The sequence below is a fragment of the Aristolochia californica genome, unplaced genomic scaffold (assembly GCF_029961685.1).
Source record: "Aristolochia californica isolate CCGP_79_NKW_82.1479 unplaced genomic scaffold, dmAriCali1.0.hap1 SCAF_10, whole genome shotgun sequence".
Taxonomy (NCBI): domain Eukaryota; kingdom Viridiplantae; phylum Streptophyta; class Magnoliopsida; order Piperales; family Aristolochiaceae; genus Aristolochia; species Aristolochia californica.
This window is the reverse complement of record NW_027181771.1, coordinates 28,489,690-28,517,087: the sequence shown is the minus strand read 5'-3', so window position 1 is coordinate 28,517,087 and position 27,398 is coordinate 28,489,690. Positions and strand designations below refer to the sequence as shown.

Genomic DNA, 27,398 nt, shown 5'->3' with positions numbered 1-27,398 from the left:
GAGCAGGTAAATGCGATGGTGGAGTAACCAATTGCGTGAGCACACGAGGGTGGTTCTGTACCATTATTTAATGCCTTACTCCGAGACATTTTAGCATCCACGAATCTTTTAATGATGGTACGGCCTCTTGGGACCAGTCGATATGGGCCCATAAGGTGGGGCCGAAAATGAACGTTCACAACGGAATTTCGTAAGCATTTAATCGGAGTAAAAGCAAAAGCTAGTTTGACATCTATCCGGCATCACATAATAGGAAGGGTTCAGATTTGAGAGCATTGATTTGGTGCATCACCAAGTCATGACAGGCATCTACAGTAATTCAATCCCTTCACGAATTGATCCATTTATCAGCGTTTGACAGCTACATATAAAAAAAAAAAAGAAAAAAAAAAAAACCTCCAGCAGCGACTCTTCCTGCATCTTCATTGTAATTGATATGATGAGAAACTGAACCCCGACCGTCCCTCGTTGGTTGACTTCAGCTCAAGCTTCTGAAATGGGCTGCAAATTATTTCCAACACAAGCTCACAATAAGCCTACTTCATTTGAGTCAGAAACAGCATAATTATTATTTTTGCCCTCAGAAAAAGCCAATGATCTACCTGCTATTTGGGTCATAATAGAAGCCATTGATGGAGCCATCACTAAAGGAGAAACAAACGTAGTAAAATCCAGCAATCGTTAAACCACAGTCTATTCCAACGTTCACAAAGTACTGCTCTTTCCATCTCTACAAGAACAAAGCCGTAGCATTACTTAATGATGGATAGAATGATAATCTTCTTTTCATGTCTTTCTCCTATAGAATCTATTTTCTCAGTGAACTCTCTCTCTCTCTCTCTCTCTCTCTCTCTCTCTCTCTCACACACACACACACACACACACACACACACACAGAGTACTTCTCGTCTTGCCTGTGAAAGTCCCTTGTAAATAAAATAGAAAAGTTCAAGCTTAAGAAGTGAAAATATGAAATACCATGAATATGAATGGATAATTGCTCAGGTCCAAAGATTTACCCCCATCCACCTCAACTTGGCTCTGCAAGATGGAGGTAGAGTGTCTTTAGTGGAGAGGAAGATAAACTAGGTGACAAGAAATTTTTTATGTCTTACCAATAGTGGCGAGAAAGATTGAAACTTGGACCAGTGTTTCACGTCATCTTCAGGCCTGAAAAAATCAAGACAGTTTCAACTTGAAAGGAATCCCATTGAAGTGATTTTTAAGGAAGCAGTAATTGTAGTTGGCTAGTCATTTTACATCATCCAGAACTTAATAAAATGTAGTTTGCGTGTTTCACTTCGTTTAAAATTATATTTTAGGTTTTAATAAGACATAAACTGAAGTAGCTTTTCATTTTTAATTTTTTTGAAAATGAAGAAGCTCCTTTTTTGAATAGTGAACTGAGGGAGCTTCAGGAGCTCTTATACATGCTTAATTAAACAGAATGAAAAAAATTAATAACTAAACCTTACGTTGCTTCCCATTTGCCAGTGAAAAAGGTATAATTCTTGATATCAACAATTTCACCCTCCCAAAAAGTTACCACCTGATATTCACCAAGAAAAAAATTATCAGATATGATAAGAGGTTTCCATGACAATATTGTTTCGTTTTGTCTGAAAATCTTACCTATACCTGGAACACTACACATGATTCTCATTGCCATAACAACACACACACACACACATAACATGGAGTTACAATTGACAACCCTGTACTTAATCTGAAAACTCCATATACAAAAAAGAAAAATAAATAGAGGATAGAAAGATGAAAATGATGAAAACTCAAGTCAGGAACAGAATAGATCACTTCACAGTCAAAACGATTTTTTTTTTCATTCACAGTAAAAAAGAAATATCCTTACTGGAGTGTCTGCAAGAGGAACATTCAGTGCTTCCATGGTGCCACAAAGATAACCGTGTTCAAGATCGCAACCTTGAATCCTAACATTTACCCTCCATGCTTCATCCTTTTGTAGACTTGAAACATTCTGAGTGCCTGCAAAAGTCTAAGACAGCACAAAAAGGCATATGAAAAATTGAAGGAGCTAGAATAAGTTAATATTATTAATCGTCATGTTTTTACTGATTTTACAAATTGGAACCGCATAAGATAAATAATGTATCATTTATTTTTGAAGAACCTCATTTGCAGTCTGCCCATTGGAATTACAGAAGCCAAAGAATTGATTCATCCATGCTAGGCACCAGATACAGGATATTAGGGTTTACTATATAAATTTCCTTGGAAGAAGTGTAAGAATCCATAGAGATTCTTCTTTTTAAGTGCAACAAGAAAAGGGAATGCAGTAAGAAGCCCAAGATAAGGGCAAATAGGTACAAAAATAGAGAACAAAAGAAAAACCAGGAGGCTACAACATGAAGAAAAGCCAAAATACATGGAAAAAAAACAGAAAAAATCATAAAGTGGGGGAGGCATCAATAATGAGCTGTTGACAGCTGACTCCCTCCCTAGCCAAACTATTGGCCACACAGTTTACCAACCAACATATGTGCTTAGATCTGCTAATATCCTTATCTCGTCGAAATAACACAGGAGGGGAGGGGGAGCTTGTTACCTGAGACCCATGAAATGACCAATGAGGAGGCACCCCCAACAACCAAATGGGTCGAGAATATGCCAAAGTAAAGTCTCAGCCCTAATAGGAGAGCCCTGAACTCCGCCATAAGAGACTCATAGTGTGGTTCATGATTTCCCTTGGAGTTGCCATCAAAGTTGAGTTTCAACCGATCCTCTGGAGAAAGAACCCAAGCAATTGCCTGGGCAAAGCAATGCAAGGCTGATAAAATGATTGATTGACAATTTCTTCGAATGACCAAGCAGGAAAGATGGGATATATCCTTTAGTTTACTGGCCTTATAAAATATTTTATGCATTGTCTTCTCAATGATTCCTCCCAGAGAAGTTTTCTTACCCTCAACCACGCTTTTACAGCGCTCAATCCAAACATTCTATGAGATCGCCACAGTAGTGAGGCCTCATAAGTTCTTACCAGTTTTACCCCAAGATACCAATTGAGAGAGGACAAGGGGGTAGGAGGAGGGAAGCAAAACTTGAGACCAAAGGTAAAAACTGTTCAAACTTGTTGGGTGAACGGATAGTGGACAGAAGGTGGTTGACAGATTTTGGCTGATTTGAGCAAAGCTTGCACGAAGGACCGGCCAGGGATCTCGTAGAGAAAAATCACCCCAAAGATTTCTTGATTCGAGCTTTTTGGGAGGGAACACCAAAGGCATTGTGCTTTTTCTTGTGGTTAGTAATTGTTGGTCAATAATCATCAAGTACGAGGAAATCCAAGGCCAGGTACCTAGTGCTATAAATGAAATTTGAGATCCAATGCCATTTGAAACATGCTGAAATTCTGAGGCTTCCAACCATTAATGAACTAGAAAAAACATTTGTCTTGCATAAAGAATGTTAAGAGAGCAGGTGTTTAAGCTTTGCTTACCTTGTTAACTGTTCACTTTTCTAAATCAGAATTTCCCCATAATTACTTATTAGCACCATCCTAAGCTAACAGTAGGACATGCCGTCCCTTGAAGAAAAAAACCTACTGTTTGGAATTACAGAGAACAGACTTTGCTGTTTAAATAATGTTCCACACAATATGGATGTTTATCATTGTGAGAAATTAAGGTAAAAGCGTATATTGGTATTTTACCAATGTAATACTTCTTCCTAGTGGCCAGTCACCGTTTTAGGAGTTAGTCTACAAGAGTGTCTTGATATTTGGTCTTTTTCTTGTTTATTTCAAGTGTATTATGTATTGGCATAGGAGAGAAGCTTTTCTGTCTTTTTAGTCCCTTTCTCACTTAACTAATAAAACCTAATTAGGGGTCGTGCTCACCCCTATCAAGCAGCAGCTTACACGCTGTTTTTCAACATCTTCTCTTTCCTCTCTCTTCTCCCTTCTCCTTTTCCTTCTTCTCCTTTTATCTATTTGCATCTGTTTTCACATGGTATCAAAGCAATAATTTGAGCTTCAGAGTTCCTCGGTTGCAGATTTCTTCCTTCTTCTCAAAGTTCAATTCCATACAAGCACATGACGAGAAGTCTACAACATTGTCGGTAAGACCAAAACTAGAGCTGATTTATCTTGATGTATTGCTGAATGAAAACAAAGTGAAGACCCTGACTGATACTGGAGCAACCCACAATTTCATCTTGGAGGAATAGGTGAGGCAATTACACTTAAGGTGGGAATGAGATGACAGTTGTAAGAAAGTTGTCAATTCCAAAACCAAAGTTGTACATGAAGAGACCAATCACACTCGGGTCATCGTCAGGAAGTGGGCAGGCCTTCTTAATTTTGTAGTAGTTCCAATAGACGATTTTACTGCAATATTTGGAATGAATTTCCTTTGTAATAGCAAAGCGTTTGTAATTCCCTACATGGGAATGGTAGGGATTACTAACAAAAAGGGTCCTAGAATGATTTCTAACGTAGGAGACAATGTAAAGGGGAAAGCTGCTATGCTTTCAGCCTTCCAACTTAAGAAGGGTCTTAGGTGTGGAAAGTTCACTCTTCTTGTTTATTTGGCGGGAGACGAACAACGAGCTGATGGTCAGTCCGTGCTGGTTGAAGAGAAGAAAATCCTATGGAGTTTTAGAATTTCATGTCAGAGGAGTTGCTAAAGAACTTACTTGTAAGGAGGGAGGTTGAGTATGTGATGGAGCTTGACCCGAGTGACAATATCAACCTTGGCACCACTCCACATTGATCCGAAGAAGTTTCAGAAGCAGCTGAAGGGAGAGGATGAAGAAGGACTCCTTCAGCCAAAATCTTTGTTTGGCGAACCAACAGACCGATTGCCCAACATTAGCACATTCGTGATCGTGTTGAGCGATTATGCGACAGAGGAGGCATTCGTGATGGACAATAACCTCTTGTGTCTCATGACATATTTTCGAGCAAGTGTAGGAGGAGCCCAACTGACTTGCAGATTGACAAATGGTGGAAGGAGCACATTGATTGGGTGCGTGTTTCATTGCAGCAAATGCAACAATGACGTTTGCGTTATTGCTGGGGGAGTATGATATGCGGGTAAACATGGCATAGGCGGCACAACCGAAGACAGGCGCAACGCAGCCGACACATGCAAAATCGGATGTGGCACAACCAAAGAGGGGTGCACCAACAATTTCGGCAAAACAGGGTTTCCTAAAAGGTATAGTAACCCTAAATAAAAAAAATGCCCACCTGAGGGTAGCAACACCTTCAGGCGGCTTAGAAACACAAAACATCCAAGGTGCAGGCACTAAAACAGCAGCTGGGGTGTATGCGCCAAACTGCTGCTGCATAGGCATGCGTGCACACACATGCAGCTGCTCAATAGCTAGAAGCTGGCTGGCTATTTGAAAAAATAGACACATTATTGTTTCAATTAAATGTTCCTAAATTGTCTTGGGGTGATGCAGTGATAACATCATGTTACTTAATAAATAGAATGACATCATCTGTCTTACAAGGAAAAGTTTTGATGCAAGTGTTGAAACCTCATTGCAAAATCTTTTGTACAATCTAAGTGTTTGGGGAACTTGTTTTGTTCAATTGTTTCATCTTTCTACTGATAAATTATTAGCTTGTCTTGTCAAGTGTATTTTCCTAGGATATTCTCGTCATAAAAAAGGATATAAATGTTATGATGCTCTCAGTCTCAAGACATATATATTTGTTGATGTGGCGTTCTATGATAATACTCCTTACTTTGTGTCCTTTGATCAGTGTTCTTCTCTATCTTAGTCTTAGTTGCATAGTTTGCTTCCTTTACCTGTTATGGATGCTCCTATCAGGTGCCTCACATCCATCCTACAGGCCACTACAGGTGTACAGTCAATGCCCACGTGCACTGCCACAAGCCATAGGAAGTGCATGTCAGAGCTAGGTGGTTCCGTCTATCACTCATGGGTTAGGCACTTGGCTTTCCGCACTTAACTGACCGGTCTTTTGAGTTGTATTGGCTAGGTGTTTGACATGGTATCAGAGCTGGGCACCACATTCCGCGTTCGAATCCTGGGTGAAACGGTAGGGAACGGGAACAGTGGTTGTCAGAGTTAGGTGGTTCCGTCCACCACTGATGGGTTAAGTACTCTGCTTTCCGCACCTAACAGACCGGTCTTTTAGGTTGTATTGGCTAGGCTTTTGACATGGTATCAGAGCTGGGCACCACGTTCCGCGTTCGAATCCCGACGGAAGCGGTAGGGAACGGGAACGGTGGGTGTCAAAGCTAGGTGGTTCCATCCACCACTGATGGGTTAGGTACTTAGCTTTCCGCACTTAACTGACCGGTCTTTTGGGTTGTATTGGCTAGGTGTTTGACATAGTATCAGAGTTGGGCACTACGTTCCGCGTTCGAATCCCGGGTGAAGCAGTAGGGAATGGGAATGGTGGGTGTCAGAGCTAGGTGGTTCCGTCCACCACTGATGGGTTAAGTACTTGGCTTTCCGCACTTAACAGACCGGTCTTTTGGGTTGTATTGGCTAGGTGTTTGACAGTGCATCCATATAGGAAATTCATATTCATGAGCCCTTTTCTCTGGACTAGCCATCATCTTCCTTGGCCGCAAATCCTCTCAATTTTGATTTAAATATCCCTATTGCCCTCTGAAAAGGTAAAAAGTTAGGTACTTCTCATCCCATATCATAATATGTACCCTTTGATTTTTTGTCGCCTTCCTATAGATCATTTGCTATGCCCTTTTTTTTGTCTTCTATACCCCATTCAATACAAGGTGCTCTAGCCTTGCCTCAGTGGAAACAAGCTATGGATGAGGAGATGGTTATTTTGATGTCTATGGGATGTGGACTCTTTGTAACCTTCCTATTGGAGCAATTATTGTGGGTTTTCATTGGGTGTATACCTTTAAGTATAATTCCAATGGAAGTATTGAACGGTATAAAGGTCAAGTGGTGGCGAAAGGGTACACTCAGTCATTTGTAATAGATGTCTTCGAGACATTTTCTCCAGTTGCTAGACTTACTTCTATTTGGATTTTGATCTCAGTAGTTGTGAATAAAGGATGACCCTTATTTCAACTTGACATTAAGAATGCGTTTTTGTATGGCAATTTGAAATAAGTATACATGGAATAATATCTTTAGAATGTTGCTCAAGGGGAGACAAGGAAGATGTGTTAGTTGAAGAAAACCATTTATGGCCTTAAACAGAATCCTAGAGCATGGTTTGAAAATTTTAGCAAAGTGGTTATGGAGTTCAGATTTACTAGGAGGCATTGTGATTACTCTATGTTTGTGTTACCGAGACCATTTGGTATTGTGATTCTAGTTGTGTATATGGACGACATTCTTTTATCTGGGAATGATTGCAAGGGGATACACAAGGTTAAAGAATATCTAGCAAGATATTTCTAGACGAGGAGTTAGGGCAATTAAAATATATTCTTGGTATTGAAGTAACCCAAAGTCAGAAAGAGATTGTTTTACCTCTAAGGAATTACATGATAGCCATGTTAGAAGAGTGGATTGTTTAGGTGCACGTCCAGTAGAGACACGCATGAAAATTAATCAGGTTCTTCATGATGACACAAGTCCTAGACTTCGGGAGAAAACACATTATAGACGTATGTTTGGGAAACTACTATACACTACAGTTACAAGACCAGACATTTCTTGTGTTGGAATGGTTAGTCAATTATAGAATCCCCGCGCAAAATACATTTAGAAGTTGTGCACAAAATTTTGAAATATCTTAAAGGAGCTCCTGGAAAATGATTGTGGCATAAGCCACAAGGTAAGGTTGATGTTATGGGATATTCAAATGCTAACTATGCTAGTTAAAAATCAAATAGAAGATCTACAATTAGATATCGTTGTTATGTGGGAGGAAATTTAGAGAATTGTAAAAGTAAGAAATTGTGTGTGGCGGCTAGATCAAGTGCAGAAGTGGAGTATAGAGCCATGGTACATACGGTTCGTGAACTCATGTGGATAAAATCCTGGTGGAAATGAAGCTCCAAGTCAATGAACCTATGGTCATGAAATGTGATAATCAGACTGCTATATTTATTGCAAACAATCTAGTGTTTCATAAAAAGAAGAAATATATTGAAGTAGGTTGTCATTTTTTTCAAGATGTTGTTATACAGGGAAAAGATTGTTATCCTTATGACATCTTTACTAAACCACTTAAGAAACATGAGCATATGATACTTTATAACAAGCTGGAGTTACAAGATATTTATGCACTAACTTGAGGGGGAGTATTAGAAAATATGGTATAGGGGTATATTGATAATTTTTACCTATGTAATACTTTCTCCTAGTGACCAGGCACCTTGTTAGAAGTTAGTCTACAAGAGTGTCTTGATATTTGGTCTTTTCTTATTTATGGCAAGTGTATCATGTACTGGAATAGGAGAGGATCTTTGCAGTCCCTCTCTCACTTAACTAATGAAACCTAATTAGGGGTCATATTCACCCCTATCAAGCAGCAGCCTACAAGCTGCATTTCGACATCTGCTCCTTTTTCTCCTCCTCCTTCTCGTCCTTCTTCTTTTATCTATTTGCATCTATTCTCACAATCATCAATTTCCTATATTGCTGCTCTGGATGGCAGATTCATATTATATTCAGCAGGTTATGAAAATCAAGCTTCCCCTAAAAGTAGGAATTTTAACTTTCAACAAAATAGTGTTATAGAACCCTCTTGGGAAATCTTTTTGCAGCTTGGGGAAGGAGAGGCTTAGGTTGAGGGTTTAAAGGACTGAAAAAGAGTTAAGGGCAGTTTGAGAGGAGAAGATAAGAGAGAAGGGAAGGAGAAAAGAGAGAAAAAGAGCTCAAGATGGAAGAAGAGCAAAAGAAAGCTCGTGGGGTAAGAGAGAAGAGAAGAGAAAAAGAGGCAAGGTAGAAAGAAAAGACGAGACAAAAGGAGATGGGATAGGGACGAGTAGAGGAAGGTGAGAGAGATAAGAAAGCAATAAACTTAAGGCTTTAAGCATATCCAGCCCTAGCCAAACTTCATTCTATTATAATTTCTCGTGTACATCCATTAGAAAACTAAAAATTCCTAGTAGGAGACTAATTACAACTCCTAATAAGATACTCCAACTAAAAATCACACTACAAGCATGTCTAACATAAAAAAGCCTTTTAGACCAACTTTTGACTTTTTAAGCAAAAATACCTAAATTACCCATAGAAAGCCGGTGCCTCCTCCCTAAACTCTAGTAGGAAACTAATTATAACTCCTAATAAGAACCTTGAACTAAGAATCAGACTACAAGCATAATTTTATAATATAGGAATCCCTTTTTTGACCAATTTTTGACTTTTTAAGTAAGAATACCTAAATTACCCCTAGAAAGCAGGTGCCCTCCCTTCTTGCTTGGAGCCCAAGTATTGACAATATTCTAAAAAATACAACTATTTGACAACTAAATTACTCCTAGCTCCCCTTATAATACAAAATTATAAATTATATCATAGCAGCATCATGATCTGCAACATGGCAAACAGAGAGGATATTAGAGCGTAAAGAAATTATCTCACCTGTCCCACACTCAAAAGTGTACAAGCTGGAGGAAGCGCAGGAATATGGTTCACACCTAGGCATGTCGAGAAAATGGTTGTGTCAAAATGACATGTACTAATTTCAAGATGCATAAAACTGGTAAGATATTAAAGGTCATGAGTCATATTGTTCAATATTCAGCACTTGGTACTTCTTTGACTTTTAATGATTATAACATAATATTAAGTGACAAAATCAATCAAATGAGACTTGTATTGAGAAAAAAGATTCAATCTATTGTATGCACATCCCTTCTTGTCAGCATTTAGAACTAAATCAAATGCAATGGCTGCTATCTGTTTTTTGAAATGCAAACAATGATAATAACAGTTTGACAAAGAAGTCAGTTTTTCAAATCACATTCAAGAATTATTTCCAAAAACTTCTAAGCTATTCCGTTAAAAACTCCATATACAGGCTGAAATATCTTGAATTCCATTTCCCAGTGAATATTAAACCAGCTTTATTTTGGTCCAAACAGCGGAAGATGATCAACTTTCTGGTTTTCTATAGACACATGCCTCAACAAATCAAACGAAAAATGATCAGATGATGAAGTATATTGATTACAGGAAACTTTCACCGAACCTCCCTCCACAAGGGTGTCACAAAGGAAATTTTGTATCATACATAGATATTGTAGTGAAGGCCGTGGATATTGATAAGAATCTCGACTTCATTTGTCTAAAAATAAACATTTGGAAGTGTTTCAATGCTTCCAAATCATGGTACTAAATCAAGAAAAAGAAAGAAGCCGTATAATATCAATCAAATTCATCCTCATAGAAAAAGCAATTCATTTTAACAGTTTAAACCCTGTGTTTATCTCCAGCATCTCCAAAACCTAGTTTTAGCACAAACAGATTTTGCCCATCGATTTCATACACAGCAGTCAACATTTCAAGTTTCCAGCCATAAAGAAGATGGAGAAGTCCAAAACCCTAGCGCTACCATATGAAACGATAGAACAATATTCGGGATTAATAGTACCTGACACCTGGGAAGGGGGCGAATTATCAAGCACTCTCACCGGCATTGGGGAACCTTTCTACTTCACGATCAGTAAATTGCTTCTCGACCAAATATGAGAAAGTCCCTTTAAGATTTGCTTCGGTTCCTTCATTGACAATGATATGGAAAGCTCGAGAGGAAAAATTTAGATGATTCTCGGAAGCTGAGGCCTGCGCTGGTCGAATTATTTCTGTTCTTAACCCGGATCGGCGGTCGGAATAAATCCCCTTCCGGCCGGGCGGGGTGGTCGCGGCAACCGTAAATTCCGGTTTTGATTTATTTTCCCATTTTCCTGTTTTCCTTGTAGCTAAGGACGGTCTAAGTCGAAGTTTGACCGCGTCGATACCGGTAAAAACCGGTTCAAGTTGTTTTGCACAAAGCGGCGTAGCCTGAACTAACCGGTCCAGTCGGTCAGATCTCGGTTTTCGTCGCTGCGGGTTATATACATTCTGTCGAACCCGCCCCTTCTCTCGTTTAGGTCACGCAAAAAAACCCGTTTCCCTCAGAAAACCCGACCCTCTCCAGAAGGGATTCTCTTCTCCTCCTCCGGGTGTTTGAAGCTGACGGCGCAAGCGCTTCGATTTCAAGGCAAGCCTTCTTTTTAACTGAAAATCATTAGTTTTACGGTATCTGAGTTTCTGTTTTCTATTTCATTTCGACAAAACCGTTCTCTGTTCTCGTACTTCTGGAGATAGTGCGTTTTACTTTTGGTAAATCCTGAAAAGTCATAATTCTTGTATACCAATTAAGATTCAGCAAGGTCAAAACCTAGAAACTCAGACGCTTGATGCGGGAACCACATGAAGACGATGTGGCTTGGAAAGTTTGCGGCAAATAAGACAATCGTACTTGTCGCCTGAGAGTGGATCTGATTACCATTCTCTTGTTCGCGCTGATCGAGAGATGTATCTTCTCATCTCTGGTAACGTCTTATGATGGTCCTGTTGAGCAGATCGGTCACAATAAATTATAACAGAGGCGTGCGGAAGAAAGTCGATAATAGGCTGCCCTCCCCGGTGAAGACGCTTTAGTAGGTTATGGGCCTTTGTCGCCAATTATAGCCCAATGCAAGTTTTCAAGAAGTCCACAACCCACTGTCAATCAGACCATCACTGACGTCCGGTTGGGTTGCAGAACCGACTATCCTTTTATTGACCTCCGGCCGGCTCTTAAGGAGATCACGCCCGCGGTGTTTATCTGGTGGGCCGTGAATCGGGTCAACCCATGTCTCGGTGACCCATTCGAATCATGATTGGATTCTAAATTTGGTCCTAGTGGGGCCTCAATTGGATGAACTTTATCTTCTCTAAGTAGGGGTGACCGTCTCAGTATTGTTTATTGTATTGGGACCTTAGAATCTGATAAGCAGTGGCTGATACTTGTATGATACGTACTATATGTGTAAGTATCTCCAACTTACCCATCCCTGGCAAATGTTACTAGCTTTCTAGTTAGTATGCTTCTTAAAGCATACTCATTCGACGTGGTTATCTGGAAACTGTGCCATATTCGGTGAAAAACATGTTCCATTGTGAACTTTTCCTCTTGTTGGCATTTTGACTTGTGCACCTTACATAGTTAATGGGCTATGTAAATTCTGTAAGTTCCTACCGTGTGATCACATGCAGTCCAATACATAAATTCTGAAGGATCATACTTTGTAATCACATGCAATCTAATGGGAATCATAATTGAAAAATCCATTCATGTCAGTTGTATCATTTGAGACTGTTGGGTAGCTGCACAAAAGTAACTTCATGTCTTGTGTGTCTGGTCCTATTTGGGTTAGAAAAGAAGTAACTCTGACCCAGACCATTATAAGGAGCTGAACTTGGACTCAGATCCTGCTAATCGCAATTGGGTATGTTTTCATGAAAGCCCTGATCTATCATAATTCTAGTATAGGTCATTAAGTTTAAATCGGATTAATTTGGAAGAAGTATGAGATCAAAATAATAAAAGAGAAAAGAAATAAGAAAGACAGAGAGAGAAGAAGATGAAAAAGCAGTGTTAGGGAGGCTGCTTTTGTTATGGGTTAAACACGACCCCTAACTGTATTTATATCACTTAAGTGGAAAAGGGAATAAATGACAAAAATACCCCTTAGTACATGTGCCCTTAATACGCTGAATATAAATTCATAAAATAAGTAGAAAATGGGCCAGACTTATAGATTAACTTCTTATACTTCTGTCGGTCCACTAGAGGTAGATGGTGCAAGGGTTGAATTACTTAAATACCCCTAATCACATTGTCTAAAACTCCTACTCAAGCTGGAACATAAATATCTAAAAGTGCCAGCTTGTTAAAAAATATCATATGCTCAGAAGATTTTACATGAGGTGTAATTGTCTTCCATTTCATGACAACATATTGGATAAATGACAATTTACTTAATATGTTTTGCCCTCTCACGGAATACTGGATTATAGGTGATCAATATAACCACCTGATTATTATATTTCATGACCATAGGCTCATTAACTTAAAGCCCTATCTCAACAAGAACTGATCTTACCCAAAAGAGTTCACAACTGTATGAGTCATGGCTTTATACTTGGCTTTTGCACTTGATTTAGCTACCATGTTCTGTTTTTTACTCTTCCAACCAACTAAATTACCTCCAGCAAAATAATAATATCTGGCTGTAGACCTTTTATCTAATTTAGATCCAATATAGCCAGCATCAAAAAATCCCATAACATCAACTTTGTCATCAGACATGTACCACAACCCCTTTCTAGGAGCTTCTTTTAAATTCAAAATTCTATGGGCAGCTTCTAAGTTTATTTTGTGTGGGGATTCCATGAACTACGAACCACTCCGAACCACTTCACTTCAAAGGAACTTCCCACCTAGCCGTCTATACTATGTTGTGCCCCTAAGTTCAAGGCTTTGATCATCACGAAAACTATGATTAACTTCCATGAGTGTATCTACAGAAGGAGCATCCAGAAACCCATACTCCTTTAACATATCCAATGCATATTTCTCTTAAGATAGGAAAATCCTTTTCTGACTTTGGGCTACTTCAATTCCAAGGAAATATTTCAATTGTTCCAAAACATTTGTTTGAAATTGTCTTGGTAGATACTCCTTGACCTTCTAAATCCTCATATAGTCACACTCCCAGACAATACAATATCATCCACATATATGTCAAAGGTGGTTCCAGTCCACCTCTCTTGATTAGGTTGTCTTTCCGCACTTAAACGACTAGTCTTTTAAGTTGTATTGGCCAACCTCTTGACATGGTATCAAAGTCAGGTCCCGCACGTCCCGCCTTCGAATCCCACGGGGAGCGGTAAGGGGCGGGGTGAGTGTCAGAGGTGGTTCCGGTCCACCTCTCTTGATTAGGTTGGTTTTCCGCACTTAAACGACTAGTCTTTTAAGTTGTATTGGCCAGCCTCTTGACAATATACTCCTAAAACCATAACACATGACTGTCTTCGTAGCACAAATATAAAATTATCACAATAACTTCTAGAAAATCCAAACTCTATAATCACCTTGGTGTTTTAAACCACGCTCTAGGACTCAACTTATGGCCATAAATAACCTTCTTCAATTGGTGCACCTTTCCTACCTACCCCCGAACAACATTCTCTGGAGCTTGCTCCAGATAGATCTCTTCCTACAAATCTCCATAAAAAAAATGCATTTTTGATATCTAGTTGAAGTAATGGCTACCATTTGTTCATAGCCATTAAGATCAAAATTTGAATTGAAATAAGTCGAGCAATCGTAGAAAAGATTTCAAACACATCTACTCCAAAACATTAGAGTGTACCCTTTTGTGACTAACTGAGCTTTGTATTGTTCAATACACTCATTTGTCTTATACTTGATTTTGTACACCCAACGAAGCCCAGAACAACTGCTTCTGCAAGAGGGTCACATAGACTTCTTGTCCCCTAGAAATCAAAACGTTCATCTCCTCATTCATAGTTTGTTTCCACTAGCGTAAAGCTAGCACCCTACACTGAATTAGGTATAGAAAACAGAGAAATATCACGAGAAAGGATTTGTAGGAAGGTGACAAAGAATCGAAAGACACATATGTAGATATTTGCTGAGAAGTACCTGACCTTTTGCCTTTTCAGAGGGCAATCGCTAGATCTAAATAAGAGGTAATAGGGTTTGCAGACAAAGAGGATGATGGACGGTCTAGAATAGGGGCCTCATATACCTAGGCTTCATGTGCAATGGAACTTCTAATGCTGGTGACCAAGTGCATTATCATCTTCTATACACTTGTAGTGCTGTAGGTAATGAAGTTGAGGTACCTGTACCTGGATCATTCATAATAGCTATAGGTGATGGACTATCCATAAGTAGATGAGTCACAGATTGAGACTAGTCAGATGACACATATGTCTTGTGGGTGATAGAATCATAACACTTACATACCTTTCGATGACATGAATATACCAAAAATACACCCTTAAGGGAACAAGGAGACAATTTATCAACAAAGTGATTAAATAAGTGAACAAAGCAAGTAAATCCAAACACATAAGGTGGGACATAAAAAAGTTTGCAATGCGGTTGTAAGACTTGCATGGGAATATTTCCCTACAAGACAGACGATGGCATACAATTGATAAAAAACACATGAAGTTGAAACAACATTATTAAAAAATAGTCCCACATGAATTAGTGAGTACAAAGATCTTGAGTTTATTAGTTGAGAAAGAGATTTCCGAAGTTGGCTATTCATTTTGGGATGGGCTTTGGACTCAACTTAACAAGCATCGCCCCGAAAAGATTTAGGAACATGCATTTGGAACAACAATGTACATGCAACTTCAAGTAAGGGTCTATTTTTCCTTTCTATAAACCTGATTTGCTGAAGGGTATACACAGAAGGTTTGGTGGCTAATGTCATGATGTTCATAAAATGTAGTGAACTTGTGATTCAAAAACTTAAAGACCATTATTTGTTTGAAAGGTATGAATGGAAGCTCCAAATTGATTTTTTCCTTCATGGAAAAACTTCAAGAATGCATCGATGACTTATTATTTCTCCCTCAGGAGATACACCCAACTAACTCTGCTAAAATCGTCTATAAAAGAGAACATATTTGAAACCAAAAAAACTAGGGACTTGACACAAGCTCTGTACATCAAAGTGAACTAACTCAAATACTCGAGAACCCCGACTTGGACTTGTTGGAAAACTAGCTCTATAGTTTTTCCCTAGTTGACATGATTGACATGCCAAGGAAAGACTAACTGGCAAAAAATGAAAAGATTGATGAAGTTTAACTAGTGATGGATGTCTCTAGTGCTGGTGCCATAGATACAGAGGCTTGCTTGTTGCGAAGTCATTCCCTTTGGAATAGATACATTATCTAGAAAGAAGAGTCCACCTTTCTCATGCCCAAAACCAATTGTCCTCATTGTTTGCAAATTTTGGAAAATACACGAAATAGGGAAAAAGATTATAGAGCAATTTAGAAATTTAGTGATATTACTAAAAAACAAGAGGTTTATAGAAAATTTGGGAACAAATAAGACAAAGTTCAAGGACATATAGGTAGTAGTATGAACAAATACCATCCTCTGAACTGGGGAGGTGGATCCATCAGCCAACATAATAATATGATAGGATTGAGGAGTAATAGATTGAAATAAGGTGGGGATACCTAACATATGTGTGGATGCTTCCTGAATCAATGATCCAGGATGGAGAATGAAACACATTCGGTGCTTGTATATCTATGCTTGCTAAAAATTATCAAAGAAGTAGAGAAATAGAAGGAAGAAGGAGAAAAGAAGAAGAGGCAAGAGAGAGATGGAAGAGTGCATTAAAGCTGCACTTGTTAGGTGGTAGGGACACCCGTATGCTGCCAATCACACGAGTGCACACTCGGAAGCATTGGGCCCACCAGGACCCACCACATTGTGGTTGGGTGATTATTTGTTTTTATAAAAAAAAAATATTTTTATTTTATTTTATTTTATCTTTCATGATTTTATGAGAGACAATTTATCTATTGTGAATTTGAATTTTTATTATTAGTGGATTGTAATTGAATGGTGAAGCATTGATGAGTTGATGAATGAAAATTTCCCTGTTACCTCTCAAATCTCTCTTCCTTCTCTCTGTTCTTCTTCTTCTTCTTCTATCCTTCCAACAACGAAGCTTTCCCACCACTCAATCAATCTTCTAATCAGATACATTAAATTTCTAATTAACCGTTCCCCATCATTACGACTGGAAAAGTCAAGCTCTCTCTGTTTAATAACTCACTTAAGTACAAAGAAGACAGTATTAATAATGCCCCTCATTACATAAAACGCAATAACTTCCAAAATGCTTATTAGAATAACTTGAAACTTGAAACATAAATTCCTACTATGATGACTAACTTACTGTTATACTTAGAGGAACACACATATAAAGGAAATGACCAAAATGCCCTTATACATGTATTTCAACATTGTCATGGTCGCACTTGCATTAAAGGAGGAATTGTGTTCTTTGGAAGTGGAGGAAATGGACATGGAAGTCAATTGACCCAACCACTGAAGTACTTTTTGGATTTCTTCTTGTAGTCTAGCATATGTTATAATCTATCTTCTAGTCGTAGTAGAATTAGCCCATGTTTGTTTACCAACTTTCTCTCAGCACTTATCCAAAAAATGATAAGTTCGACCACAGTGGACGCATTTTTTATCACCTCTATCACCATGTCCATGTTCTCAAGCGGAAAAGTCTCTACAACTTCTCCCAAGAGCTTGTGAAGCCTTATACTTGTTGGAGGTAGAGTTATGGTTTAGAGCAATAGCTTTAGATGTTTTATTATCTTTTTCACTTTTAGTAACCACTGCACCTTCGGTATGGATTACACTATTGAAAGCCTATTCAATAGTCGATATATCATCACTCGCCATTAGCTGGACCTATATGGCATCATACTCGGGTCCAAGGCCATCGAGAAATCAAGCCATCTAAATATGATTCTTCTCTTTACGAAGTTCGTCTGCATTAGTGGTAAATTGGTGAAAAGTACTAATCTCCTACAAAACACCTCACATTTCTATAAAATAATTGGTAACTGGTAGATCACCCCTTTGCATTCTGAAATATTTCACATATAATTCATATTCTTTGGACAAATTACTCTCTTGAGAAAAAATAGATACAAGTGTAGTCTATATTGCTTTGGAAGTCCCACAACTCATTAAATTTCATTCTATTAACCAGCCATATCATTACTTGATTATATTTCGCCTTCCAATCCTCAATTATGGGATGAGGAGAATCTTCCTTAAGGTACTTCGCCTTTAAAAACATAATAACAGATCTGGATCAATTCACATAATTCTGTCTATTTAATTTCACAGAGGTAATCTGAATAGAGTGAGAATCTCTATTATCTAAATTTTCACTGGGTTTACTGGGAACAATAGCCTTGCTAGATTCAGCCATTATACCTCCTAACAACCCCAAACCAAAGCACAAGCAATGCTGCAATAAATTAATCATCTCAAAAAGGACCGCAGAAATTTAATCCGGCCTGCGCAGATCAAGTGAGCCCCACACACCTCAGATTTAGGGCGTAAAGATGTCACACAACAATAGAGTATACTATCAAAGCAACAACAGCATACCAGCAATCTTCAAATCCACCAAATCAACATTCAAAAAATCGAAGAGTAGCAACAATCATGGTTGACACAAGGATGACACAGGCAAAGGATGGATGATGCAAGCAGCACATCAGTATAAAATCATCAAATGACCCTCTGTGGGCAGCAGTAGTGTATTAAACTGCTCAATAAACAATATAAACCATAAACCAGATGGTTATGGCACAAAAGGGGGAAAGATCTAACCGTTATTCATTCAACAGAAGAAACTATGAAGAATCCTTCTGTAGGAATCGAAACTTGAGGAGAGAGAAGAAAAAACTGGAGAAAACTTCCCAGGTTTGAACTACATCATTTTGATACTATGAAAAAGTAAGAGATTGAAATAATAGAAGAGAAAAAAAGGTAAGAGCGAGAGAGAGAGAGAGATGAAAAAGCAGCATGATGGAGGCTTCTCTCCTTATGGGTTAAACTTGACTCCTAACAGTATTTATATCATTTAAGTGAGAAAGGGGACAATTGACAAAAAATACCCTGTAGTACAGGCTCCCATAATACACTGAATGTAAAGTCATAAGTTAAACAAAAAACAGGCCAGACTTGTAGACTAACTTCCTATACTGCTGTGAGTCCACTGGGGTTAAGTAGCACAAGGATAGAATTACCAAAAAAATGCCCCTAATCACATTTTCTAAGAAATTTTCAAGTAGAAGCATGACCATGTGTGAAGGTTGGTTTGGTTTTGTCAATGTGCAAGCCTGATTAGTGCCATCTTTCATGAAGGTTCTTCATATCTGATTTTTTTCTGTTTTTCTTCGTTCTTCAGATATCTTCTTTGCCTATTGGTAAAGCTTTTATATTAGCATTTCTGAAGTCAAAAGAAACCTCAAAATCATGTATGAAATTAGCTATTATTTGCTTGGAAGCTCGGAAGGGAAAAAAGAAGCAAAATTTTTGCTACTGGCACAAAGTAATTTGTTATCCTACTTTAGTTATTGGAGGGGGACCTCAGTAGAATTATAGAGATACAATAGCTTGAGGTTAAACATTAATCTGAAATCAAAATTGGAGCCAATGCATATAATAGTTTCCAGGATGCAAATATGACCAAACATGAAGCCTACAGTGAAGTGGATTCTATGGCTAAGCTCTCACTTTCAGCTGTTTGGAGCCCAACAATGTGACATCGCTTAATATGTATTCTTTTTGGTTGGGCCAGAGGAGTTCTTCTCAACTTCTGAGTGCTAACATTCCAATCAAATCTAAAGAATTCTAGTGTGATTAATGTATAGAATTTGTTTCACTGAAATAGGAAGTATCAAAGATGGAAGAACACTACTTTGGAGCTTGTAGTGGTGGCATGCTTGTAATTTTCTGTTTAGCTGATGTTTGTAACTTGAATATTTAGCATTGAAGAATTACATTGGAAACTCGTTTAAGCGTTTAAAACTTCTGTAGTAGTAGTATGGGGGGAAAACACCTCTTGCGTCCATGTTTTTATTAAATCATTTTATTGTTGTGGTCATGCTTTTCAAACACTCTAGATGGCATCAAGGCAGGGGCCAGGACCTGTACCGGGTCATCCACAAAAGCATGATCCTGCTTGGAAGCATGTTCAGATTCTTAGCATGAATGGGGAGCGAAGAAAACTCAAATGCATCTATTGTGGGAAAATATTCCAAGGGGGAGGTATTCATAGAATAAAAGAACATCTTGCTGGTCAAAAAGGTAATGCATCCAGATGCCCGAGAGTGCTGCCTGAAGTGCAGCTACTTATGCGAGAAAGCTTGGAGGGGTCTCTCGTAAAAAGAAAGAAGAAACAGAAGTTAGTGGAGGAGGTTGGCAGCCTTAACCCAACTCCTATCTGTATGGTGGATACATTTGCAAATCAGGGTGAAATGGAAACTGGGCTCCAGTTACTTGTTGATGGGCTTGATCCAACTTCAGCCTTGCCAATAAAGAAAGAAGAAGAAGGGGATGCTAAAACTTCAGAGAAAAGAAAAAGAGGGAGGCCAAAACTCACTTCTCCTCCTCCTCCTCTTCCTGCTCCTCATCCATTGCCAATGATTACTGATGCTGATACTGTTGGAAGAGTTGATTCAGGACTGTCTAAGGCAAAAGATCAAATGCTCAAGGACCAAGCAAATATGGCAGTTGGCAGGTTTCTCTATGATGCTGGAATACCCTTGGACGCTGTGAATTCAGTGTATTTCCAACGGATGGTGGATGCTCTAGTGTCTGCGGGACCAGGCCTTGAAGGGCCTACATATCATGATCTCAGGGGTTCCATCTTGAAGAATTCGATTGAGGAAGCAAATAACATTTTGGAGCAGTATAAGGTGATGTGGGGAAGGACAGGATGTTCTATTGTGGCTGATGAATGGACAACCTTGAATGGCAGAGTTCTTATAAACTTTCTCATTTATTGTCCAGAAGGAACAATGTTCCTGAAATCTGTTGATGCATCAGATATAGTTGAGTCTGCTGATGCACTTTATGAATTACTAAAGCAAGTGGTGGAAGAAGTTGGCATTAAAAATGTAATTCAAGTAATTACAAACAATGCTGAGATTCACGTTATTGCAGGAAAGAGATTAACTGAGACTTTCCCCACCATGTTTTGGACTCCTTGTACTGCTCGATGTGTAAACTTCATGCTGGAGGAATTTGAGAAAATACAAAAGATAAGTGCAACTATCGATCATGCACAAGCAATAACAAGATTTATCTACAACCATAGCATGGTTTTGAATATGATGAGAAAGTTTACTGATGGAAAAGAACTGCTACTGCCTTCCATTTCCCGTGCTGCCACAAACTTTTTTGCATTGCACAACATGGTGGCTCTGAAAGATAACCTGAAGGCCATGTTTGCTTCACAGGAATGGGTTGATTGCCAATACTCCAAGTCACGAGGTGGTATTGTTGCAAGTGGACTTGTTGTGAGTGATCCATTTTGGTCTCAGTGCACAACGATTGTAAATCTTACAGAGCCTCTTCTTCGAGTGTTGAAGATGGTCAATAGTGATGAGAGGCCTGCCATGGGGTACATATTTGAAAGTATGTATCGGGTGAAAGAAGCGATAAAGAATGAACTGAAAAGCAAAGCAGAGTACATGCTTTATTGGAATATTATTGACTCACAGTGGGACTCACTAATCCATAGGCCTCTCCATGCGGCGGGTTTCTTCCTCAATCCACAATTCTTTTATAGCATTAAAGGTGAAGTGCATAATGAGATTATGTCTGGGGTGTTGGACTGTATAGAAAGATTAGTCCCTGATACGAAAGTTCAAGACAAAATTAACAAAGAGTTGAGTTCATACAAAAATGCTGCCGGAGATTTTGGACGCAAGATTGCAGATAGGGCAAGATATTCCTTACCTCCAGGTTGAAACATGTTGCTAAATTCCTAAGCCAAGTAACTATTTTGTTTTGAGTTATAATCTTAAGAATATTTTTTTAAATAACTAATATCTGTCTGAAATATTTTGAGCTCCTCAGCCGATTGGTGGTCTACTTATGGAGGGAGTTGCCCAAATTTGACACGATTGGCCATACGTATTCTTAGTCAAACTTGCAGTGCAAGTGGGTTTCATCGTGATCATATTCCTTTAGAGCAAATTCATAGCCAGATAAAAAACCGCTTGGAACATCAAAGGCTCAAGGACCTTGTTTTTGTGCAGTATAATCTGCGTTTGCAGGAAAGGTATGTATTGGAATTGGAAACACTTTTATTCCTTGGCAATGAAGTGTAACTGGAGTTAGTATGAGTGGTTCAACCAGTTGGGCTTGCCAAGTTTCTGTTATATATGATTATCATGAATCAGTCCTATGAGCTAAACTATTCTGTCTGTTGCCAAACATTGCAGACGATGCAAGAAAGAGCTTTCAGACCCTATCGCCTTTGACAAAATGGATATTTTGGAAGGTTGGGTTATGGAAGAATTGTCTGAGGGAGAAGGAGATTTAGATTTAGGTTGGACCGCACTCGATCAACCTGTGGCTACTGGGGCAAACTTAGCATCAGCAAATGATGAGGACCCTGTTGGCCTAGTTTCAGGTATTTCTATATCTGGGTTTTGAACACTTGTATTATCTGGAGTAACATAATATAATTAATAATATGAACCGAACAATGATCCAGGATATGAAGATGAAGAGATATATACAGGAGGCAAAGATGAAATGGGTGGTGAAGATGATGGTAGAATTTAGTTGGATGATAAAGAGAATAAGAGCAGCTGTAAAGATTGTAAATTAATATGCCAAGGGAGCGAAGGTAGTTGAAGGGGGGTCAGCAGTTGTAATTAAATAGATAAGAAGCCTGTGCTGATTAATTTCTCCGATATAGTAGGTGGGGGTGGGTTGTTCATTGGCAGAGGAATTCTTATAGACGAGCTTTGAATTATAAATACAATTTTATCTAATTGCTTGCAGTAGGAAACCTGGAAATGGAACTCTTATGGCTTCTTAATTACTTGGATAGCTTGATTTTTTGTTTCAGTTTTCCTTGTCAAAACTCTGCCTCTTGCTTGTCTCTCTAGTTTTTGTAAGCTCTCTCCTGGTTGTTGAGTCCTGGAGAGGAGCCGCAGTACATTGAATAATATTTATACTTAAACTGAGCTTTTTAAGCTTTTAAGGCTTAATTCTTTCTTTATTTCAACCCTAGATGGGATTTTCGAAGAAACTCATTCTCATCCATTGCAGTCAATGAAAAACTCATCCTTGTTTTATGCGTTGGGTCCATTGCAGAGGTGAAGCAGGCTGCTATTATTCATCCGGCTACAACATTAATCTCAAAATAGGACTTTTGGGTTTGTTAAATCCTTCTCGGTGGGTCTCTTGGCCTCTGTCTCGTCTCCCTTCTAATTCATTTAAACCATTGGTTACACCCCTGCATCAGAATTTTGGTGGCATCGTGATTGAAGTAGAGAGAATTAAGCCTAGGTGCTTCTTACATCTTTAATCACGTGTGTGAGACATACACTCATGTCTATGAAACATGCATGCACGCACGAGTGTGTGGTCTCATGCACGACTTGGCATGAACACATGTCTGTGTTTGTGAGCCTCACATGTGGATATAGATTAGATGAGTTACAGATTTGAATGGTTATATCATATAGTTACATATCCAGACCCTTGATCAGGGTGGATTTTCCTTTGCAAGTGTTCTTCACGTTCTTTAGAGAGGTTGAAAGGTTGACATGGAGAGAAAAAAGAGGAAAAATCACAACTAAGAGGGCAAAAAAAATCTCTTTCAAAGACATGAGCACACATCGACAACGAAATTAATTTGGGTTTAAGATTTTTATTATTATTTTCAACAATTTTGAAAGATATTCAGACTTTTAGAATATTAATGTAGGGAAAAACGAGAACTTAGTAAATAAAACACTAAAACCTGAACCATTTGTTGGAAAATATTTTTCTACACGATAGAAAAGAATAGAATATTGGTTAACAACCTTAGAATATAGTTTATGAAATTATCGTAAGTAACTCTGAAGAACATAAGTTGAGGAGATCGTGAGCTAAATGCAATTTATGATAAGGATGATTATTTGTGTCATTGGTTAATACTTAGTGCTCTAAGCTATAGTTTATATGATATATACTCAGATACGAAAACTGTGAGAGATTTACAAGTTAAGTCTAAATAAGTTTTTTTATAGGAGAGTATTTCACCTACATGATAGTAGATGAAAATTTGGTGATCAATCAAGCACATGTAATTCAAAATATTATTACTAAAATCATGGCCAAGGGTATTCCTGAAGATGACACAATTCAAGCATATGTTTTCAAAAACAACCTTCCACCATCATGGTTGGACTTCAAACTCCAAATGAAGCATAAAAGAGAACTTCCTCATTAGACAAAGTGTTGGTTTTAATTCAAAGTGAAGAAAAAAAAAAAAAACATACACAAAATTTTGGGTAGTGGTTCATAAGTAGTTAAAAAGTAAATTTGATATAATCCAAGAAGACTAACTTCACAAAGGAAAAAACCCAATAATACCTTGGTAAGTCTAAACAGAAATTTTAGAAGGATCAGAACAAGATGACATGTTATTTCTGTGAAAAATTGGGTCACTTTACTAAATATTTTAGAAGCATAAAAGGGGAAAGACAAAGGGTAGGATGATATTACGACTCCTCAGGCAAACATGATAATCAAACTAGGTTAGCTGGAACCAATGACAAGTTAGTTACAACTAACTTAGAGATAAATCTGACATTTAATTCAACTGATTGGTGGATTGACACAGGAGCAATCATCTATATTTATTCTAATATTTCTTTTTTTTCTTCTTACCAGGAGGTCATGGGAGAACTATGACATTGGGCAATACCAATGTTGCTCAAGTGATCGGTGAAACAGAAGTAGAGTTGAAATTTACATTTGAGAGCACTCTTACTCCTCACAATGTATGGTACATGTCAAACGTATGCAAAAATCTTGTTAGCGATTTTCTTCTGAGTCAACTAGGCTAAAAATTAGTGTTTGAGACAAATAAGGTTGTAATTACCAAGACTAGGTATTTTCTAGGGAAGTGTTATGTTTTTTATTCGTTATTTAAATTAAATGTAATTTCTATTGAGTATTAATGAGAATAAAATGTTATCTTATGTCATGTTAGTGGATTCTTTTGATTTATGTCACAATAGACTTGGACACGTAAATATAAACACTATAAAAAGAATGATGAACTTAGATTTAATATCCAAAAATAATATAATTAAAAAATAATTGTGAGATATGTCTCAAATCAAAACAACCTAGAAAATCATTTAAATCAACGAATAGTCTCTGAATTACGAGACCTCATGCATAATGATATCTGTGAGATGAGTGGTATTTTGACTAGAAGAGGAAAAATATATTTTATTACCTTTATAGACGATAAGTGTTGACCATAGGTTGATTCCCACATTGTTTTTTATGATAATAAAATTTAATTGACCTAATAACTTGCAAATCTAGTATTTCAAATATTTAACCTTCGAGAGCATCTCAAGGTTTAAAGCTTCAAAGCCAAAATAAAGACCTCAAGCACAAAATGAAAAACATATCTTAAAGAAGCACCCGTAAGGAAGAAGTCAACGTGAAGACTCGAGTTTAAGCTTCAATAGGCAAACATATAAACTTATCATACATATCACTTAGAAACAAGTTAAAAAACTTAGTGAGAAATTTTCATGCTTTATAAATATATACACTTTTATCTGACATTGGAATGATAGATCAGTCACTGACTATGATTGATCATCCATAACTATGTATGACAGAAATATAAAACATAATTGATCAACCATAGCCGATTGATCGATCATTCCAGACATGACCATTTCATGCTATAACGCATGATCGATCATCCCACAAAGATTGATCGATCATAATTGTCTAGGAAACTTGAATTAATATGGAATGATCGATCATCCCACCAGATTGATCAATCAGTTAAAACCTTGACAAAAAGTGACTTCAAGCATGATGGATCAAATAAAAATACATTGATCGATCATACTTGTATTGCACAATCGAAGGGAATCTCAATTGATTGATCAACCACTAGCAATGATCGATCAACTTAACTTTTTTGGAGCAACAATAACATATCGATCGATCAATCCATTGATCAATAAGTCATTGTCTTACAGAGAAATGGTCTTTATGATTGGTTGATCGATCAATCAACGTCTGATTTTTGCTCATGGGCAAATAACGACAAGTTTGAGTTTGGGAAGCTATAAATACCTCACCAAATGGTGAGTAAAGAAAGGCATGAACATTTATTGGCATACATTCAAGCGAAAAAACTTTATCTTGCAAATTCCCTTTCAAAAGTGCTTTAGAGAGAAAGAGGGTGATCCACCTTTGAAAAAACTTATCTCTTTCAATCATCCTTGCACGCATAATAGTACAAGCTCATTGATAATTCTACAACATGTTACAAAGGAGGAGGAAGCTTGAAATCTCTCCAGGGGAAGCGTATCTCCACGTAAGGGTGTAAAATTTTCCATTTCTTTTATGTATTTGTGGATGGTTCATCTAGAAGTTGATAATCTACATATAAAGGGTTAACTAGAACTAGAATCTAGCAACAATCTCTTGGGGAGATTGGGTTGTATAAAAATCGTCTATTGAGCTATACGTGGCTGAAAAGAACTAGAATCTCTTTGTAATTTTCCAACTATTTGAGCGTAATAGCTGAAAATTTTCCAAGCTAGGGTTTTTAGGCGATGACTACCACTAGAGGAACATCGAGAACAAAAAATCTTTTTGTCCCTATGGTTCATTATTTCACAAATTCGTTGGAGTGTAGTAGGGTATAACATTTGGTATTAGAGCATTGGTTAAGATAGGCATGTATGAAGAAGGACGATTTAAAAATACTAATGTGTTGTTATAGGTGTCACCATGATAGACGGCTAGCCGCTTGAAAAATGTCTTTAAAGCACTAGAGACTATGACAACAAGTATATAACAAGTAATTTTGGCTGGGTCCATGAATACCCTAGACAGATTTAAAAAGTGGAATCCACCATCATTTAAAAGTAGTGGGGAACCAATTGAGGTAGAACAATGACTGGCAAAATTGGAGAAGATTTTTGAAGTTATGGAATGACAAGACAAACTAAGGGTCTTGTTGGCAGTGTTCATGTTAGAAGGTGAAGCGAAAAACTCATGGGCGTTAGCCCAAGGGCTAAGGATTATGTATCTTGGGAGAAGTTTATGAAAGTATTTTTGGTTAAATACTTTTCGGATAGCGCTCAAGAGAATCGGTGGAGTTTCTGGAGCTGCTACAAGGTAGTATGGCAGTGGTTCAAGCTCGAATGTTCGAAAGAGGACTTCAACCATTGTTTAGAAGCAAGATTTCTGCCTTGAAGCTCCCCCACTTATGCTAAGGTTGTTGACCGAGTACTAATCGTAGAAAGAGATTCGAAAGGGTCCCAGAATGGAGGACCACTCGTCCGGATCAACACAAGTGGCAGAAAGGGCAAGAATTGCTCAAGAGACCACGATTGGCACAACCTGAGTAGAAAATGAGCAAGGGAGATGTAATAGTAGAAGGCTGCTCCAAATGTGGAAGGCAACATAGAGGAAGGCCCTATCGATGGGAGATATGAGCTTGTTTTAATTGTGGAGAACTCAACCACAATTGTTGCAACAAAGGATGGATAGTATGACTCAAACACGTAACACTCAAGGGGAGAGTCATTGC

General features: G+C 38.0%; 2 protein-coding genes across 3 annotated transcripts; one reads left to right on the top strand and one right to left on the bottom strand.

The window, feature by feature from the left end:
• Nucleotides 1-242: 242 nt before the first annotated feature.
• Nucleotides 243-10,818, bottom strand: LOC137942369 (uncharacterized). 2 transcript variants are annotated; one of them, XM_068787991.1, is made up of 8 exons: nucleotides 10,547-10,818; nucleotides 9,535-9,590; nucleotides 1,871-2,014; nucleotides 1,476-1,549; nucleotides 1,116-1,170; nucleotides 979-1,041; nucleotides 603-730; nucleotides 243-501 (listed from the first exon to the last, which is right to left on the bottom strand). In XM_068787991.1, the coding sequence occupies exons 1-8, from the start codon at nucleotides 10,590-10,592 to the stop codon at nucleotides 423-425; spliced, it is 645 nt and encodes a 214-aa protein (XP_068644092.1). In that variant the 5' UTR covers nucleotides 10,593-10,818; the 3' UTR covers nucleotides 243-422. The 2 variants fall into 2 exon arrangements, with proteins under 2 accessions (XP_068644092.1, XP_068644093.1); XM_068787992.1 differs by lacking the exons at nucleotides 9,535-9,590; nucleotides 10,547-10,818 and adding an exon at nucleotides 7,956-8,013.
• A 246-nt stretch (nucleotides 10,819-11,064) lies between these two features.
• On the top strand, nucleotides 11,065-22,718 carry LOC137941905 (uncharacterized). Its single transcript, XM_068787521.1, has 5 exons — nucleotides 11,065-11,155; nucleotides 19,711-21,556; nucleotides 21,671-21,875; nucleotides 22,039-22,229; nucleotides 22,314-22,718. Exons 2-5 carry the CDS (start codon nucleotides 19,711-19,713, stop codon nucleotides 22,382-22,384), a joined length of 2,313 nt encoding a protein of 770 aa, XP_068643622.1. The 5' UTR covers nucleotides 11,065-11,155; the 3' UTR covers nucleotides 22,385-22,718.
• Nucleotides 22,719-27,398: the final 4,680 nt, after the last annotated feature.

Coding starts and splice junctions, on each gene's coding strand:
- LOC137942369 (XM_068787991.1), bottom strand. CDS start 10,592: ATGCCGGTGAGAGTGCTTGATAATTCGCCCCCTTCCCAGGTGTCAG. Junction 9,591..10,546: donor GCCCCCTTCCCAGGTGTCAG/GTACTATTAATC, acceptor CGACATGCCTAG/GTGTGAACCATATTCCTGCG. Junction 731..978: donor ATTATCCATTCATATTCATG/GTATTTCATATT, acceptor TTGTTCTTGTAG/AGATGGAAAGAGCAGTACTT.
- LOC137941905 (XM_068787521.1), top strand. CDS start 19,711: ATGGCATCAAGGCAGGGGCCAGGACCTGTACCGGGTCATCCACAAAAG. Junction 21,557..21,670: donor AAGATATTCCTTACCTCCAG/GTTGAAACATGT, acceptor TGAGCTCCTCAG/CCGATTGGTGGTCTACTTAT. Junction 21,876..22,038: donor AATCTGCGTTTGCAGGAAAG/GTATGTATTGGA, acceptor CAAACATTGCAG/ACGATGCAAGAAAGAGCTTT.